At 32.5% G+C, this 20,875-nt stretch overlaps 1 protein-coding gene across 1 annotated transcript in view; it reads left to right on the top strand.

Moving 5' to 3' along the window:
- EPHA6 (EPH receptor A6) overlaps positions 1-20,875 on the top strand; it is an 809,212-nt gene that overhangs the window by 134,794 nt on the left and 653,543 nt on the right. The window contains 1 exon segment of the mRNA XM_006923412.1: positions 5,571-6,234. Within this exon segment, the coding sequence (XP_006923474.1) occupies positions 5,571-6,234 (664 nt within the window).

A 20,875-nucleotide genomic window follows, 5' to 3' on the forward strand; every position in this document is an offset into this window, starting at 1 on the left:
ATCAATTTTGAGATTATCTTTTACTTTTGGAAAAAAATCAGAATAGTAATAGGCTATCTCATTCTTTTTCAAATTATGCATCTACCAATGTAATAATAGCTAATTTAACGCGGCATTTGGTCTTTGAGATTCTATTTCTCTTAAATGATATTTTGTTGTATTTTATTTTCTTAGCATATTTCCCCTTTATCTATTTATTGTAACCACATTTTAAAGAAATAAATCAAGAAAAAATACTTTTTTCACTATATATTTATCTCGCTTTTAGATTATAGCTGGGATCTGTTACAAATGGAAGCAGAAATAAATTTAAGAATTAACTGATTTCACTATTAGAGGGCTTAGTAGTGTTGTGTATGATTTTTTAAAAGGTAGAGTAAAGAGAAGAGAGGAAAGCAATTCCACATATAAATAAGTACTTATGAATTTAGGAAGTACAAGTAAAGGTAAAAACCAAAATATTTTCCTATAGCTGTTTCATTCTTCAATGTTATTAGAGTGCTTTTTTCCCTAGTCCCAAATATCAGCATATTTAAGATTGAGTTTTAATGTTTTTAATTATTTTTTCATTAAATCATATCAGTCCTGCAGCCGCTTAGGGTCCTAAGGTATCTAGGGTCCTCTCCTTTTTTCTCTGTGGAGATACAGAGACTAGCATGTAGGTACGAGGGTAATTATTCTTTTCTTTTGCTACAAGTTTTCTTAATGTATGGCCCAGATTTGACTGTTATCAGGATTTATCACTGCTATTTGAAATTATAATTAGCTTTCCATCAGCCTTTAAAGGCTGAGAAACAGACTGATTTTATTTTAAAATTTCAAAATTTATTTTTGAAATAAATGTGTACGTTCCTACTGAATTCTAAACATTTTCAAAGGGAAGAAGGTATAAATTCGAGAGATTTATGTTAGAAACTTAGGTGTTTGGGTCAATTTACCAGCAAATTATCTGAATGTTCTTATCTAGAAAGACTATTTGATTGCCAGTTTTTATTCTCTGAGAAAAGAAAGCCATCTGATTCCACAATGACTACCGGTCGCTTTGGGAATTAATTGCCTTGTTCTAACTTTCTGTGCTCAGTCAGAATCTGTCTATTTGTCCTACTTTATTTAGCTCACTGTGGAAACAAAAACTTTCTGTGTGTGGGTAGGGAAGAATTTTTAGAGTACCCTTAGGCATAAATGGATTAAGTACAGTTCAGAGCTCTTTACACTTCCTATAACTTCTAACATTCACATTAAATGAAACTGCCTAAGAGAGATCCATCCGTGGAGAAATATTCTTAGGTGCCGTAAAGCATTAAGCTATGTGCATAAACTTTTGTCAACTTAAATCCCATGCCAAGTGTTTTCCAATGAGTAAACATTTCTGCTCCTATTTAAGACAATTACACACATAAATTTATTTTCCAGTGTGAAATATTGTAATTGCAGAAATTGCATGACAAAATAATAATCAAATCTGTCACTAATTCTACTATTAAGTTGATGAATTCTATCAGTTACTTGCTTTGACATGATAGGAACTGAATTTGAACTACTCCAACTCTTCCATGTCATGTTGTTTATTTGAATCTTTTATATCTTAACATAAAACAGATACTTATATATAAAAAAAATTTACTGATATATAATATAGAAAAGAGCTCAGTAAAGCAAAACTCAAATTATACATGTATTAAAAGATAAACTGAGGTATGTTAAAAATTTTAAGTTTATTGAGCAAACATCAATTTGAATCAGTCAGGCAACATCCTACCAAAAGTGGGTAGGGTCACTCAGCTGATAGGAGCTAGGGGAAAAGCTTTATAGAGCAGACATGGAAGCAAAGCAAGGAAATTATTTCATTGGCTATAGCTTAAGCAGTTGCCTTATTTGGGAAAGTCTAGCTGGCTATTCGTGACCAGTTGTTCTTAGGTTTTGACACCTTAACCCTGATGCATTTATAAGAACTTACTATAGCTTAGATTTCAGTTTGCTTACATAGGCTGCCAAGGCATTAGAGCTACTGCAGTCTGATGGCCTCCTTCTTTAATGCTCCTGCAGAATAGAATATCCTGTAGACTGTATCCATTCTTATGGCTAGGATTAGTAAAACACAGAGCTTCTTCTGTCTTATGGTCATTTTGAGTCCTTTTCTTTGGATCAAAGAGTGTTTATATGAATTACATGTGATGAATAGAAAAGCTTTGTCATTTGGAGTGTCTTACTTAATGAAAGCTTTTGGTTTGACAGGAATCTGTTGTCCTCCAAAGAGTTGCCAAGAAGACTATCTCATGACCCAAAGGGATATTTGTTCTAAGAATGTAAATGTTGAATATGGTAATGGTAAAGTCTGTGTGACCACAGGAGGAAACAAGAACTAGACTTGGGAGGAAGTTTTTTATACTTGAAATTCCCAGAACTGGACTACCATATACCAAATAGGGCCATGGGTAAATCAGTGGGTTTTGATCAAATGGCAGAAGACAGGAGTGAGAGGAAAGCCTTTACTGGGGTTTCTGTGGGAAAGGCAAGGCAAGGCAGGGTAAATAGTTTAGGATTGGCTACTATGGATACTTCCTGAAGGTTTGGGGCTCTAGGGCTGGTCTCTAGTTACCTGATATGGGTCTGGGATGATTTAGGGGAGGGGAAATATTGGTTTTGAGCATGAGAGTTAGAGAAGGATGTGGTTGGCACTATAGACTCAGAATTTGTTGGTTTGCATATGAGAGATTTGCTCTAGGCCCAAAACCTTTTACTATCTATAAGATTTGGCTAGTCCCATAAGGTGCAGTCTCTCCCAGACAGCAAGTTGGCCAGCAAAACACATAAAATATAAAAATAAGGTTAGAAGGCTTAATTCCAGCCCTTAGTCCATGCAATGCTGGGAAATTACCTTAATTCCTAGGCATTAGATTTTTTTTGTCAGTAAGGTGAAAACAAAAATATCTGTCTTGCTTTAATGGGACTAATGAGGATGAAAGGAGCTAACATTAGCAAAAAAGCTTTGACAAGCATAAATTCTGTGTATAAATAGTTGCTCTCAGGAATCATTACATCTAAGGTGCCCTGGAAGTTTATGAAAATGAGAACCTTTTAGTGTATAAGTAATTCTTGCTAACCAAAACTTCTCATTGAGCAGGAAAACTTTTCCTTCCATCACTTTATGTAATATGTCTATCCACTCTTTAATCCAAAGAAAAGGCTTACGAAATGACCATGAGATAGGAAAAGCTTCCTATTCTACTCATCCAGGCCATAAGAAATAATGTAATTTGCAAGACAGTCTGCTCTATAGAACATGTATGATTCATTTTTTGCTTTACTGACCTCTTTTCTACATTATATATTGGTATTTTTTTTTATGTATTGGTATTTTTAATGTCTACATAAAATTATTTTTTTTTAAAAAAACATGAGCTTGAGGAGTTAGAGTATTTTAGGTTCAGTGCCTATTATGTCAAAGCAAGCAGCAGACTGAATTGACCAGCTTAACAGAAGAATTAATGACAGGTTTGAAAATATATTTTCATCATGTGACTTCTGCAGTTCCTAGGTTTATGTACACATAAATATTTCACAGCAGAGAATTACGTGTGTGTTTGTGTTAAATAGGGACAAAAATTTTACCCATTGAATATATGTGGTACAGGGCTAAAGTTGCCAAAGAGTGTGTATATATATAGATTAGTGTTAAATATTATTTTCTGTTTACTTTGTTCCCTCTGCCTTTCCTGAATCTTATCTTATTTTAAGATTAAAGTTGAGTCTTTTCTTCTTGGCCAATCTCCCAAACCACCCAAGTTCAGGAGTGTTGCTATCCTTTGAACACTTACTAAGGCCCCTGATACACTAAGATGAAAAGTAAATTCATATGAGTTTCTTTGAGGTTATTGGATCATCCCTGTTAAACAGTGGATGTGTTTGCAAAATTTTCTTCACAGAAACTAATTGTTACTCTGGAAAGTACTCTCTCAATTCCAAGCAAGTAACTTACAAATGAAAATTTTAGATAAAGATCATTTTTAATGGATAACATAAACTCTTTACTTGTGGAAATTTACAGTAGATAATCAAAAGTACTTAGTATCGTAATAGTCCTGTAGACTGAAGAAACTAGCCATTCTGTTAGAACCTATACTAATTAAAACTCAACTAGCCTTGATTAAATGACTCTGTATCACCAATTAAAATGAGAAATAGCAAACAGAAAGCATTAAATAATTTTATTATAAATCACTAAAGTATGGTATCAAGAAATAGAACACTTATTCACTATGGAAACTAGTTTATCATTTCCACTACAATAGAAATGAAAAATTATGACGATTAGCCTGTTTTCTCCAAAAGGCTATAAGGTTACCAGAATGTTTTTTATTTATTAAAAATTATAACTATAATGATACAAATAAAATACAATAACATTCTAAATTTTTAATATTGAATTATGCAATATTCTATGTATAAATATTGACAATGCTAATTAATTTGAAGGTATTCAAAGATTTTTATTAAATTTTTTAAAAAGGACAAATAAGGTTTTCTATTCAAATAAGTGGCAGAATGCTTAGATGTAAACACGCAGATGTAAGATATTCTAGTGATCCTGCTCAGAGTAAAGCCAAAGTGCTTAAAAACCCATTAAAGGCTTTTTTTTTTTGCTCCTTCTCAGCTTCACTGTTCTCATTACCTAGTGTGCTTCCAGTGCCCACTCATGCTATTCCTAAAATATACCGGTACATTTCTCCCTCAGGGTATTTGTTCTATGTTCTCTTCTCAAGGTTCACTGTTGTTTAAATGTCACTACCTCAGTATGGCCTTCTCTGGACACCTTATTTAAAATTACAGCCTTCTTTTCCATACCCTTCCCTTAATTTTTCCCATTGTACTTTCCATTATATTATGCAGATTACTCATTTACAATTTTTATTTTTATTCTCTCCTCACTCTAAGTAAGTAAGATCCATAATGGCAGGGACTTTTTGTTCAGCTAGTTTATTGCAGTATTTCCAGTGTCCAGAACCGTGCCTGATAAATATTTCTTGAATAAATATAAAGATTATAGTCTATGTTTATCAAAATAGACATGCAAATATTTAATTGAATAGTGGTAACTACACCTCAATTTGTGACAAATTAGATATGAGGACAGATGGGTAACCAGAGTACATCTGTCATTGGTCTAGTTATTTGATGAGATAATGGATGCTATTTTACATTCTTATAGTGTACCAGGAACTATTTAAAGTGCTTTACATATATTAATTAATTTATGCCTCATAACAACCTTATGAAACAAGTACATTTTACATTTGAGGAAACTAGAATTTAAACTGAGCAGCCTTTGATCATGCAACTAATATGTAGGAAGGCAAGATTCACCAAAACAGCTAGTATGTCTAGAACCCATACTCTCAACCAAATGTTCATAGTTAAAATCTTGTTGCATTCTTGCTTTGGCTAGCTTCATTTATATATTTTTTATTTGTTTTTGTTTTGCTAAAATGGAAAATTTGGGAAGTAATCATTTCTGCTTAGCCACTGTGATTTTATAGTAATTTAACCATTATTAATTTTTCTTTTTGCAGTGGGATGCCATTACTGAAATGGATGAGCACAATAGGCCCATTCATACATATCAGGTATGCAATGTAATGGAACCAAACCAAAACAATTGGCTTCGTACAAATTGGATCTCCCGTGATGCAGCTCAGAAAATTTATGTGGAAATGAAGTTCACACTGAGAGATTGTAACAGCATCCCATGGGTCTTGGGGACTTGCAAAGAAACATTTAATCTGTATTACGTGGAATCAGATGAGTCCCATGGAATTAAATTCAAGCCAAGCCAGTATACAAAAATTGACACAATTGCCGCTGATGAAAGTTTTACCCAGATGGATTTGGGTGATCGTATCCTCAAACTCAACACTGAAATTCGTGAGGTGGGACCTATAGAAAGAAAAGGATTTTATCTGGCTTTTCAAGACATTGGGGCATGCATTGCCCTGGTCTCAGTTCGTGTTTTCTACAAAAAATGCCCCTTCACTGTTCGTAACTTGGCCATGTTTCCGGACACCATCCCAAGGGTTGACTCTTCCTCTTTGGTTGAAGTAAGGGGCTCTTGTGTGAAGAGTGCGGAGGAACGTGACACTCCTAAACTGTATTGCGGAGCTGATGGAGATTGGCTGGTTCCTCTTGGAAGGTGCATCTGCAGTATGGGATATGAAGAAGTTGAGGGTTCTTGCCATGGTAAGAAAGAAATATTCAAATAATTTAGCACATACTTAAATTATAGAGATTTTTTAAGTTTAGAGCTATACCTTTCACATTGTTTTGATAATGTAATACCTATAATTTTCAAGATGAAACAATTTTTTCTTTATGTGAATCATTTATGAAGGCTTATTAATCTAATAAATATATACATTGAAGAATTTTTATGTACCCCCTGATAATCTATATCAATTGTGTTTGGATTTAGAACTCATAATCAAAACACAAATATAGAAATATAACCATTGCTTGATAAAAAGTAACAGAATAGAGATATTTCCCCCTAAATGATATATTACTTTAGGTTTGTTTTCTATAGCACTGTAGTGAATTTGTTGACTTCTTTGTTAAGTCTATATTTATATACACTGAAAAGGATGAGAATAAATAAGAAAAACATACTTTTATATATAAGGTTCATGGGTAATATCTGCATTTTAAAGTTTTTACATATATATATATATAAAACATTTCAGTTCTTGAATACTGTAAAGTTCACTAAAGCTTCTAATGATGATTATGTTTGGTCATTTGAAAATATTAATATTTGCAAGAAAAGTCTATAATATATTTTTTATAAAGAGTGAGCCAGCTATCCTCCACTATTTAATCATTGAAATATGTTTCATTGAAGTTTGTCAATACAGACTGAATTCAAAATTTTTATTCACCTATTACAAGTATTTACAATGGAACAAAAATAAGTCACAAATGATCCTTTGGGGCGCTATAAAATATTTTACACTGGAAAATACTCTAACGAAAAACTCACATACATGAATAATTATTCAATGAGATTGGGAGCAGAGTAAGAGCTTGGGATAAAGCATACTAGACATACTAACCATGTAGTTTTACCACATTTTAAATAAGGAGAAGTTGGGCATTCATTGGTAAAATAAAGTTTTAAAAATATTTAAAGAATAATTTTATAATCTAATGATTTATGTGATTAGCTCTTATTAAATATTTATATTTTTCATCTCATTGACTGCAGAATTAGAGGTAATGATAGTCACCGATGGCTAGATTTGTTTTTTTACTTAAAATGTTTGTTCTGTTAAATTTCATTCTTCAATATATGCTTATAATCTCTTGCATTGTTTGGCAAAGTTGATTTTGGACAAATGATAATTATTATCAGCTTATCTAGAGCTACTGCTAGACTCATCTCCTTTTATGGCTTGTTACCTTTATTATAATTTATTTGATTGCAGAAACATAAGTGAGTACAGTAGAAATGTTCATCATCATCTTGTAGTGGATGATAGAAATTGGAAGAATTAAGCTTGCATTATAAATCTGTGGCTTATTAACTTTGAAATCACAGTTTCTTTATCCAAAAATAAAGTAGTGGTTAGAATCAACTAATTATAAAATACATGGAAAACCTTTAAAAACATACATATATGCCTGGTTCCAACTAAAAACATACATATGTGCCTGCTATTTACAGGCATAAGGGGAGTCAGAGTGCATGTGGAGACCTTATTTTTAGAGATAGGTATCTTGCGCTGCTACCACTCATCATTTTAGAGTACTTAATTATATTCTTAATTATATTCTTGATGTTTTGTTTCGTATTGCCCATTTCTATTATAATAATTTTTATTATTGACTCTATTGCCAACTGTCAACAACTTGCTTATCTCACAACGATATCTCTGAATTACATACTAAATGGCAAATTAATTGCAATTTATATGAATAAACCATACCTCAAGTAGTAATGTGACTCTATATACAGATAGATAAATATAGACCCAGATATAGATATAATTTTATTTTAGCTTTCTCTCTCGTAGCAATTAATTTATTTAAGCTATTAACATTTTTGAGCATCTACTATCTGTTAATCACTTTGGTAGTTGCTAGAGGTAAATATAAATAAAGCATATGTTTCAGTTATCTGTTGCTGTAGAGAAAAAACAGCCCAATATTTAGAAGATTAAAACTACGATTCGTGATTTCTCAGGGCTCAGCTGGGTAGTTCTTGTACTTAATGTAAACAGAGTTCACACATGCAGCTGTTTTCAGCTGGGAGCTTGACTGGAGTTGGGATGTTCAAGATGACATAGCTTGTCTTTCAGTGCCTATCTCTTTATGGCCTCTCATCATAAAAGTCTAGTCCAAGATCTTTTATAATACAGAGGGTGGCTTAAGAGAAAGTTTGTCACGTGGCCAAGTATAAAATGAGTATATGCTAAGACTACGCAAGTGGCAAATACCTGGAAGTATGTTTATAGGGAAATACCAATGTGACAGTATACCACAGTCCACTCTCTAAATTCTCATGATCAATGTCTCTCCATTCATGCACAAAACTCACACCCTCCCAAAGATTATCCCATATGATGTGTCAAAGTCCAGAAGAGCATCATTGAAATCAGTTTGAGATGTGAATGAAGCTAAAGCTTCTCTTGACCTGGAGAACTAAGAACTAAAAAGATAAGTTATTGTTCCTCAAACACACAACACACATGGGACAGAGACAGGATGATTATAAAAGATTCTCCCATTCTTTAAGGCGGGTACACAACAGTCACCAATTCATTGTGATTCTGAAATCCAGCTAGATGTTGTCAAGATCCATTACTGCAGAGGCAAGGAATGTTCTTTAATTGGAGCCCAGTTATGCTCCCTAGCAATGGTTCTCTGTGGCTCTTGGGTTCATCACTCTGCCCTCTGAGTCATCCTCCTCATTTATAAGAATTGCCCATGTGTTAGTTACCAGTTTCAACAGTTGAGAAACATTCTTCATTTGATCCACAACAGTATGAAGTATTTTTTTTCTATTTTCCAAGTTATCACAGCGAGTATTCTTATGAATTGTTCTCCACAGTACATAACATAGGTTGACCTTTTATTATCTCCAATAGCAATTGTTTTTGTTTTTTTTTACTTCTTTTATATCCTCCACTTTGTGATATCCTTCCAGTCTTTACAGCCTGTTTAGTACCAAAGCAGATGCCACAAGTTGTTTTTTTGTTATAGCATTATCCTTTGTCTTATAAAAACTATTTACTTTAGTCTGGAAAAATGGACCTTGCTCAGCTGGGTGATTCTTCTGCCAGTTTTATCTGGGGCCACTCATACATTGCAGTTATTTGTATGTTTAACAAAACTGGACATCTAAGAGGACTACACTCATATGTGGGATGTTGGAAGCTCTAAGGTTTCTTACTGTGTAAATCCTCAAAACAATTTTAATGTGTTCCACTTTAGGAAATTTTTCTCATTTTTTCTTTTTTTCTGGTATAGCCATTAAAAGTAGTAATTCACCATAACATTACGCAAAGGGCTTCACAATTTGCCCTTTTCCTATTCTTTTCTACCTTTTGTAAATTCTATCTCCTTTTCTGTTTTTACACTTTTGAACAATCCATGTATGTTTCATACCTCTGCTGGTGTCCCTTTCCTTTCTTCGTCCTTTTTCTGTGATGGAATTTTATTCATTCTTCAAAGTCTACCACAAATGTCATATTTGTTGGACTTCACAAAGTTAATCCCTATCTTCTCTGTGCTATAATTCACACTAATTATTTATACATCTATTTCACCAGAGTTATCAAAGAGTTGTATTTGAAAATCATGTATATAATGACGGGTAAGAAATTTACTGATGTGAATGATCATAAGGCACTGAGAATCAGGCTCTACTGAGTAAAGAGAGACACTATTGGTAAACCTATGGAGTGCTCAGTTTCTTCTCATTCCTTGAAATAGGAATGCGTTCTTTGGGGAGGGTTGCAGTGTTTTAGACTTAGAAAGCCTTAGAAAATATTTTTATTCCTCATCATATGAATTAGGATGCTAAGTTACTGCGAACAGAATGTTTTCCCTGGGACCACTTTGTAACTAATACTAGATCGAGAAATAAAGCCTAGATATTTCTCAACCTGGTCTTATTGTGTTTTTCTTCTATACTTCACTTCTTTCTCCCCTTTATCACTTCCTTCCTTCCTTTCTCCTCCTCTTTAATTTCTTTATTCCAGGCGTCCATCTCTTTATCTTGATGCTTTAATTTTTCCTGCTTGCCAAACAGTGCAGAGGAGCCCTAAGTTACTGATATTTAATTAGGCCCTTTTGCCCTGTGTTTATTTTCTGGAGTCTGATGTAGGCATTATTACAACAGTATCTACACATCCATTCTGAAATTTAGACTACTGAGAATGATGGAAAAATATATAGACTTATCTGGAGATAGCTAAATAGGAAAAATTTCAATGCAGTTTTAAGAATTTTGGTTATTTGAATGGATTTGAAAATCTTGGTCTACTGTATTACAAAAACACAGTGAAGTGGTTTAAAATAGAATAAATCTACGTTTACCCATATATGCAGTATCAAATGAATGGTGTATATATTTGTTTACATTTAAATAATTTATTATGTTTTATCCTATAGGTTGTACTATGAATGGTTTGATTGTGATTCTTTTCTCTACAATATTGTTAAAGTATATTTAGATCCAAATTTTAGAAATACAAAAGAGAGAGACGCTCTTATTTTTTGTTGCATATCAGGTTTAAATAGACATAAACCTTATGTTAAGCAGATATACTAAAATTTAAAACCATGAACAGTAATTTAGGTTATTCTATTGTACATAATAAGCAGTATTTTTTTCTTGGCTTAAATCTTGACTTACTTTTCTTAACTATTTTTATTTTATTTCTTAGGTTCATAATTAAAACTATCATACTTAGGCAACTCAATGTTACAGACTTAATTTTAAATTGTCTTAATTTATTTCATTAAGGGTTTGAATTAAAAACAACATTGATTCATAAAGCATTAATTTACATCAAATAGTCTTTACTTCACATAGCTTAGACTATTTTAACACTATGGAAGAAATAATTGGAAATAACGTGCAATATTGAATGCAATTTTTGTTCAGTTGTGAGTAGCAAAATGGCACATAAATACCTAATAAACTCCTCTTGGATATTAATTTAGAATAAAGCTCATTAAAGTAGTGGCACTTAAACTTAGAGATATTAGGGCTTGGAAATTTAGACCTGTTGGGTGGGGTATATATATATATGGTGCAAAGATACATTCTTTAAGACTTTAAATATCGCATAATATAATTTAACAAAATAACATTTAGCTATGGATGTTAAAGTTCTGAAACAGATAATTTTTTAAACCTTTTTCTTTTTCTAGACATCTGTCTTTTATTTTCTGCTAGTGCTGGTTTAAAATTCAAGAGAGAAGGATGGTGACAATTCTTGGACGATTGCATTGTTGTTCACAGAGGTGAATAGGATATACAGGATCTTTGGTGACATAGCTATTGATTTGATCTCCTGAAGAGTGTTGTTATTAAGCTTTCATGGTTCTGTCCTCTGCTGCAGTTCAAAAACATTTATGCTTAGTGTTTATGATCTTCTGTCTAATCATGTTATCAGAGATGATTATGGAAGCAGAGAGCATAAAGAAATTTTGAGACACCAGAATTTGGTGGCATTTAATAAGGGGGTTTGAAGATATGATGAAAAGCTGAAAGGTGAAATTGGGATAAAAAATAAAGGGCAGAGTTATTGGCCCAAATCATATTTTCAATTGCTAAAGGTTCTCACAAACTATGAATTCTTACAATATAACCTTCAATTCCAAATAAAGCTGCTTTTTCATGAAACAATTTCAGACTTTCATTCATCTTGAGAAGACTATGAAATCAAAAGGCTTGAGGGGGTAGTCTAAAAATGGAAGGTATTATTTCTAAGCAAAACAGAGTAAAGTTAAATAATTTTAGTTTGTTCTTTGTCATATTTTAAAAATAGGTTAAAATGTAAACTGGTTTGAAATTATTGTTTTAGTAAGTTATTTTAACCAAATTTTAACTTCAATTTTAGTTCCTATTTTACTCTCTGCTGAATTGAACATTTTAAATCATATTTCTGTATAGACTATACATTTTTTTGTAAATACTTTCTTAACACATATATTTCTAAGAAGGTATAAAATTATTCAACATTTCTAGTCTCCTTCCAAACATGACATACCATGCAACCCATTGAAATTGTTACTTTTCTTGTGAATTTTGTCTAGAATTTTAGTTCTACCTTTTGAAGATACCAAATTAATAGGCTTATAAAGTCAACATATAGATAGAACAAGATATGTTAACAGTTTTTATATTTGCTATTTTTTTCTGTCATTATCTCCTTTCTTCAGTGTCCCACTTTCTGAAGTATATCCTTTGGGAGATCTTTTGGAAAAGTTCCCTAAGTGTTTAAGTTCTTTATATGGTAGATATCTAAAAGTACTTTTATTTTTCCCTCTTTTTCTAATGATTGTTTATTTGGATGTAGAATACTAAATGACTACTATTTTCTTCAACATTCTGAAAATATTATTTCCCTGTACATAAGAATCTATTGCTGCTAATGTTCTTCTGACAGTCTTATGTAATTATTTGGGAGATTATCTATAGGTTCCTTATGTTTGGTATTCACTTACATTATGATGTAACTGGCATGGATTTGCTTTTTTCTGCTTTGCATTTTCTATTTTTAACCTGAGAAAGTTTGTAGACTTTTAATATTATCTTCTTTGTTTCTGATATGTTTTTTTAAACTACAGCACTAATTTCCAGGTTATGAATTTTTACTTTGACTACACCTAGGTAATAGTTTATCGCAACTATTGAGTAGTTTTATCTTTACTAGTTTTTGTTATTTGTTTATTTTTTTTATTTCTCCCTTGTTATTGTTTTATTTCTGCCCTCTTCGTTTTATATATCTTTTTTCACTTTTATTCTTTATGGATCTTAAAGGCACATTTAAATTAATTTAGAAAGAAATTTGGTCTAAATTAATCTTCTGGGTGACGTCATCATCATGGTGAGTGAGTCAATCCTTTCGTCTGTCTTTTTTAAAAATAACAAGTCGGACATCCATAGCCCAATATAGCATCCTCTGCACAGCACATCAGGAAACCTGAGATATCCATACATCTGTACATCTGAAGATGGGTGGATTGAACTTCATGGAGGTGGTGGAATCAGAGTAACAGTGGCAACAGAGACCATGATCATAGGCTCCAGGAACCATGATGCATCAGAGGCCAGGGGCTTCAGGAACTGTGGCAGTACTGGTGACTCAGCATTGGCAGCTAGCTGTGCCTGTGACCTGAGGCTCCAAGAACTGTGGTGGTGTCCAAGACTGGGGGATCCAGGAACAGTGGCAGTGACCATGACCCAATGATACCAGTAGCAGAAATGCTCCATCGACCTAGGTGGCACAAGCATCAACAAGGGCACCAGCAATGCCACTAGCAATGGCAAAGGCAATGAAGATTGTCATCTAACTGGTAGAGAATCCAAAATAGCTGTCATGAAGAAACTCAACAAGATACAAGAAAATTAAGAAAGACAGTTCAATAAGCTCAGGAATAAAGTTAGTGAACAGAAGAAGTACTGTTCCAAAGAGATTATAACCTTAAAAAGAACCAAACAGAAACTTTGGAGCTGAAGAACTCAATAAATGAGATGAAGAATGCTTTGGAAATAGAGAAGACCTTATAGAAGAAAGAATTAGTGAGCTTAAAGATAGAAATCTAGGAATGAGTCAAGTGGATGTGAAAATAGAACTAAGATATATAAATATATATATACAAACTCAATGAGAATTATCTAACTCCATTAGGAAAAGCAACATAAGAATAATGGGCTTCCCACAATATGAAGAGAGGGAGATAGGAGCAGAGTTTATTTAAAGAATAACTAAGAATTTCCTAAACCTGGGGAAAAAACTAGATGTACAAATCCACGAAGCTATTAAAACACCTATCTACCTCAATGTGAAAAGACCTCCAGGACATATTATATTAAAACTGTCAAAAGTCAATGATAAAGAAAGAATTTTAAAGGCAGGCAGGGAAAAACAGACAACCTAAAAAACCCCATTAGACTATTAGCATATTTCTTAGCAGAAACTCTATAGGCCAAGAGAGAGTGTAATGACATATTCAAAATATTGAAAAAAAATTTTAAAAAAACACCAGCCAAGAGTAGACTAGCCACCAAAGTAATGTGACAGACAATATCAGAAAATTGCAAAGCTACTTCAGAATAGAGTGTTAAAGCCGAAAGTTTAGTATCAAAAAGAAAAAAAGACACTAAAAATAACTATAGCTACTTAAATTGGTAACAAAAGCACAACATAGAAAAGGAACAATTTATTATAACAAAAACATAAGACAAAGAAGAGTATGAACCTATATAGTCAGATGGAGATAAGACACTGTTAACAGATAAAGGACTAGAAGTTTTATTCAAACCACATGGTAACCACAAAACAAGAATCTAGAGCAGAGACATGAAACATAAAAAAGAGGAAATTGAGAAAAACATCATAGAAAAACATCAAGAGAAATCTCTAATAAACAATCTTACTTTACTCCTGACAGAACTAGAAAAAGACAAATAAGCAAAGCCCAACGTTAGTTAAAGGAAGGAAGAACAAAAATCACAGCAGAAATAAATGAAATAGAAACTAAAAAGACAGTAGAAATGATCAATACAACTAAGAGCTGGTTCTTGAAAAGATAAATAAAATTGACAAACCTTTAGTTAGTCTCACTGAGAAAAAAAGAAAAGGCTCAAATAACTAAAATCAGAAAAGAAAGAAAAGTTACATAACAGAAATACAAAGTATCATAAGAGACTGCTATAAATAGCTTTGTACCCACCAACAGATTAGAAAATCTAGAGGAAATGAATAAATTCCTAGAATTACACAGCCTTCTAAGACTGAATCATGAAGAAATAGAAAATATCAATTGACTGATCACTAGTAAGAAGATTGAAACAGTAATCAAAAACTTTCCCTAATAGAAGTCCAGAACCAGAAGAATGCTAGTGAATACTACAAATGTTAAAAGAAGATTTAATGCCTATCCTTCTCAAAATCTTCCAAAAAAATTAAGATGAGGGAATGCTTCCTAAGTCATTTTACATAGCCAACATTCCCTGATACCAAAACCAGATAAGAACAACATAAAAAAAGAAAATAGAGCCCAATATCTCCAATGAACATAAATGCAAAAATTATCAAAATATTAACAAACTGAATACATTAAAAGGATCATACACCACATCAAGTCGGAGTTATTACAGGGATGCAAAAATGGTTAACATCCACAAATAAATAAATGTGATACTTCATATTAACAAAATGAAAGATAAGAATTGTATGATCATCTCAAAAGACACAGAAAAAGCATTTGACAATGTTCAATATCCACTTATGATAAAAATCTCTCAATAATATGTATATAGAAAGAAAGTACCTCAACATACTAAAAGCCATATATGACAAACCCAAAGCTAGTATTCGATTCAATGGAGAAAAATTGAAAGCTTTTTCTCTAAAATCAGGAACAAAACAAGATTCCTAGTCTCACCACTATTATTCAACATAGTATGGGAAGTCCTAACTAGAGCAGTAAGGCAAGAAATAGAAATCAAAGGCTTAGAAATTAGAAAGGAAGAAGTAAAACTGTCATTGCAGATGACGTGATTTTATATATAGAAAACTTTAAGGACTCCAACAAAACCTATTAGAAATAATAAATACAGTAAAGTTGCAGGGTACAAATCAATATATAAAAATTTGTTGTTTTTATACACTAAAATGAAAATTCAGAAAGATAAATTAAGAAAACAATTTCATTTACAATTATAACAAAAGTAATAAAATACCTATGAATATATTTAACCAAGGAGGTGAAAGACAGGTACACTAAAAACTAATAAACAATCTTACCTTCCAAGATATGGAAACATTATTGAAAGAAATCGAAGAAGACACAAAAAGATGGAAGGATATTTTATGCTCATGGATTAGAAGAATTATTGTTAAAATGTCCATATTCCCCAAAGCAAGCTACATATTCAATTCAATTCCTATCAAAATTCCAGTGGCATTTTTCACAGATATAGAACAAAAAATATATAAAATTTATGTGGAATTACAAAAGACCTCAAATAGCCAAAGCAATCCTGAGAAAAAAAGAACAAAGCTGGAGATATCACAATCCCTGATTTCAAAATACACTACAAATCTGTAGTAACCAAAATAGTATGGCAATGACAGAAAAATAGACACATGAATCAATGGAACAGAATCAAAAGACCTTAAATAAACCTACATATATACAGACAACTAGTTTATGACAGAGGAGCCAAGAACATACAATGAAGAAAGGAAAGACTTTTCAATAAGTTGTGTTTGAAAAAGTGGACAGTCTTATGCAAAAGAATACTAGAACACTTTCTTACACCATAAACAAAAATTAACTCAAAATGACTTGAATGTAAGACCTGAAATCATAAAATATATAGAAGAAAACAAGCTCCTTGACATCAGTCTTAATGATGATTTTGTGGATTTGACTCCAATGGCAAGGAAAGGAAAGCAAAAACAAATGGGATTTCATCAAATTAAAAAACTCTGCACAGCAAAGGAAACTGTTAACAAAATGAAAAGTCAGCCTATAAATGGGAAAAGATATTTGCAAATCAAACACCCAATGAGGGATTCATATCCAAAATATATGAAGAACTCATACATCTCAACAATCTGAAAAAAATTTTGAATTAAAAAAATGGGCAGAGAATCTGAATAGACATTTTTCCAAAGAAGACATACAGATAGCCAACAGGCACATGAAAAGATGTTCAGCATTACTAATTATTAGAGAAATGCAAACCAAAATCACAATGAGATATCTCCTCAGACCTCTAAAAAAGGCTGTGATCAAACAGCAAATATTGGAGGAGATTTAGAGGAAAGAGAACCCTTGTGCACTCTTAGTGGGAATGTAAATTGGTACAGCCACTGTGGAAAACAGTATGGAGATTACTCAGAAAGTTAGGAATAGAGCTACTATATGATCTAGCTATTTCACTTCTGGATATTTATCCAAAGAATACAAAAACACTGTTTCAAAAAAATACATATGCACACTATGTTCATTACAGTATTATTTACATTAGCTAAAATATGGAAAGAACCTAACCTAAGTGTTCATTTAGAGATGAATGGATAAAGAAGAGGAGGTATGTTTGTGTGTGTATATGCATACACATATATACATACAATGGAATACTATTCAGCCATAAAATGGTGAAATCCTGTCATTTGCAATATAGGTGGAGCTTGAGGGTATTCTGCTAAGTGAAATGTCAAATGGAAAAATATAAATACTGTATGATTTCACTCACATGTGGAATAGAAAACAAAAAGAAAGAGAAAACAAATGAACAGACAAAACACGACAACATAAATCAAAGAGGCACACAATAGATTAGTAGTTACCAGAGGAAAAGGTGTAGAGGGAGAGTGAAACAGATAAAAGAGGGTAGTTGTATAATGAAAGGTAGAAACTAGACCTTTGGTGGTGAAAATAATGTAGTATATACAGATATTGAACTATAAATGCACAGCTGAAACTTATATAGTTATAAACCAATGTTACCTCGATAAAACAAAATATAGATAAAATCAATTAAACTACTGATTTTAGTGTATTGGCTATATATATATAGGTATTAATATTGATTGTGTACTCAGGAATTGTAGGCTATCTTGTTTTTGTTTCTTTGTCTTTTTTTTCTTTCTTTCTTTTTTTTTTTATTTGGAGATTTTATAGTTGCATTCATCCTGCTCCTATGGACAAAATTTGAAAGCCCTAATGAATTTATCAAAAAATTCATGTTAGTATTCCTGATTGCCAGGATTTCCTGGAATTCAGGAATCCAGACTTCTTGAACTTAGTGAACCAACCATTTCTAAGAGTAGTTTTCTGTGTCCAGCTCGGAAATAATAAAAGGAGTTGGGGAAGGCTCATATGCCTTCAGACCAAACCAGATCTGAAGAAACATTATTTTCTTTCACATACCAGCAGGGAGAACTAATTACATGACCACATTTACCTGCAAATAGAGGTGGGTTGTTGTTAAATGTTGTTCCTGGCTTAGTAGTCACTTTCCAGTTATAATTCTCTATCCTAGAAGAGGAAGCCCAAATTTTTGTAGATAACTTGGTTATTTAAGCAATAGTATGCCACTTTACCTACAAAATGTATATGGCCATCGTCACGTATCTGATAATACAGTTTCTCCATCAGATTCAAATATATCTTCCTGTCTCAAAAATTGCACGACAAGATATCTATTCCTAACACAAAATATGTTTGAAATAATGGTTAAAACAAATAGAAAACTTCCATTAAAAAAGGAGAATAATGAGAACCATGTGGCCATGAGTGATCCATAGCAATAATGGCAGGCATTGTGAAAACCTCAACAGACCTGGATACTGACTCAGTGGGATACTCTTATCTATTGTTCTCTGTGGCCTTTGGCTCCACTATTTGTGAGCCTCTTTTATTATTCTGACAATTTCTGAAGTAGTTACTGGTGGCTGAACAGCTTTCATACTTGTTTCATGCTCATCTGTTTTGGGGGCTTAAGAATCATTTATAGCAATAGGCTCTTTTAGACCAAACTTGTGATTTCTTAGCAATGAAATTTCTTAAATATTATAGTAGCCTTTTAATCGTTTTGTTTTTTTTTTTTCCATTTTCATATGCCAGGAACAGCATACAAAGTCCACATCTAAAGTTCTTTGTTTGGCATAGTTTCCAAGTATGTTTAATTTATTAACTTATCTACTTGCCTCTATTCATATGCATCTTTCAACTTAATGGCAACTAAGTTGATTTCATTTTTTTATGTGTGTGTGTGTGTGTATTCTAACAGGTGTGAGATGGTATCTCATTGTGGTTTTGATTTGCATTTCCTTAATAGCTAACGATGTCCAGCATCTTTTCATATATTTGTAGGCCATTTGTATGTCCTCTAGGGAGAAGTGTCTGTTAAAGTCCTCTGCTCATTTTTTGATTGCATAGTTTGTTTTTTTTGTTGTTATTGAGTCATATAAGTTCTTTGTATGTTTTGGATATTAGGCTCTTATCAGAGGCATTGTTTGCAAGTATATTTTCCCATTGTGATAGTTTTCTCTTTACCTTTTGCTGAGCAGAAGCTTTTTAGTTTGATGCAGTCCCATTCATTTAATTTAGCTTTTACTTCCCTCACCTTTGAGATCAAATTCATAAAATCCTCTTTAAGTCTAAGGTCCTTGAGTTTAGTCCCTATGTTTTCTTCTATTCATTTTACTGTTTCAGATCTTATATTCAGATCCTTAATCCATTTTGAGTTAGTTTTGGTGTGTGGCAATAGACAACAGTCTACTTTTATTCTTTTGCAGATGGCCTTCCAATTTTACCAGCACCATTTATTGAAGAGGCTTTCCTTTCTCTACTGTATATTTTTGGCTTTTTGTCAAAAATTATTTGCCCATATAAGTATGGGTTTACTTCTGGACTCTCTATTCTGGTCCACTGGTCCATGTATCTGTTTTTCTATCAATGCCATGTTGTTTTGATTTCTGTCGCTTTGTAGTATAATTTGAAATTAGGCAGAGTGGTGCCTCCAGCCTCATTCTTTTTTTCATTATGGCTTTGGCAATTCAGGATCTTTTGTGTTTCCATACAAATCTGATGAACTTTTGTTTTATTTCTTTAAAAAATGCCAATGAGATTTCGATGAGGATTGCATTAAATCTGTATAATGCTTTTTAGGTAATATGGTCATTTCAACTATGTTGATTCTTCCAATCCAAGAACATGGAATATCTTGCCATTTGTTTGTATCTTTTTCGATTTCTTTTAAGAGGGTCCTGTAGTTTTCATTATATAGGTCCTTCACATGTTTCATTAGATTTACTCCTAGGTATTTTTTTTTCTTTTCTTGTTGCAATTGCAAAAGGAATTATTTTTTCCACTTCTTTTTCTGACACTTCATTATTAGAGTATAAGAATGCTATGGATTTTTGAATATTGATTTTGTATCCAGAGACCTTCCTGTATTTGCTTATTGTTTCTAGTAGTGTTCTTGTGGAGTCTTTAGGGTTTTCTATATGCAGAATCATGTCATCTGCAAATAGTGACAGTTTGACGTCTTCGTTTCCTATTTGGATGCCTTTTATATCTTTCTTTTGCCTGATTGCACTTGTCAGGACCTCCAATATTATATTGAATAGCAGGGGCAAGAGTAGACAGCCTTGCCTTCTTCCTGATCTTAGACGTAAGATTTTTAGTTTTTCACCATTAAGTATAATGTTGGCTGAGGGTTTGTCATATATGGCCTTTATTATGTTAAGGTTCTTTCCTTCTATACCAATTTTGTTCAGTTTTTGATCATAAATGGATGCTATATCTTGTCAAAAGCTTTTTCTGCATCTATGGATATGATCATATGATTCTTATTTTTTAATTTGTTTATGTGGTGTATCACATTAATCAATTTGCGTACGTTGAACCATCCCTGTGCCCTTGGGATGAAGCTCACTTGATTGTGGTATAATCTTTTTAATATGTTGCTGTATTCGGTTTGCTAGTATCTTATTTAGGATTTTTGCATTTGTGTTCATGAGAGATATTGGTCTAAAATTTTCTTTTTGTGTGTTATCCTTACCAGGTTTTAGTATCAAAGTAATATTGGCCTCACAAAATGAGTAGGAAAGTATTTTCTCCTCTT

The sequence above is a fragment of the Pteropus alecto genome, unplaced genomic scaffold (assembly GCF_000325575.1).
Source record: "Pteropus alecto unplaced genomic scaffold, ASM32557v1 scaffold379, whole genome shotgun sequence".
Classification (NCBI taxonomy): domain Eukaryota; kingdom Metazoa; phylum Chordata; class Mammalia; order Chiroptera; family Pteropodidae; genus Pteropus; species Pteropus alecto.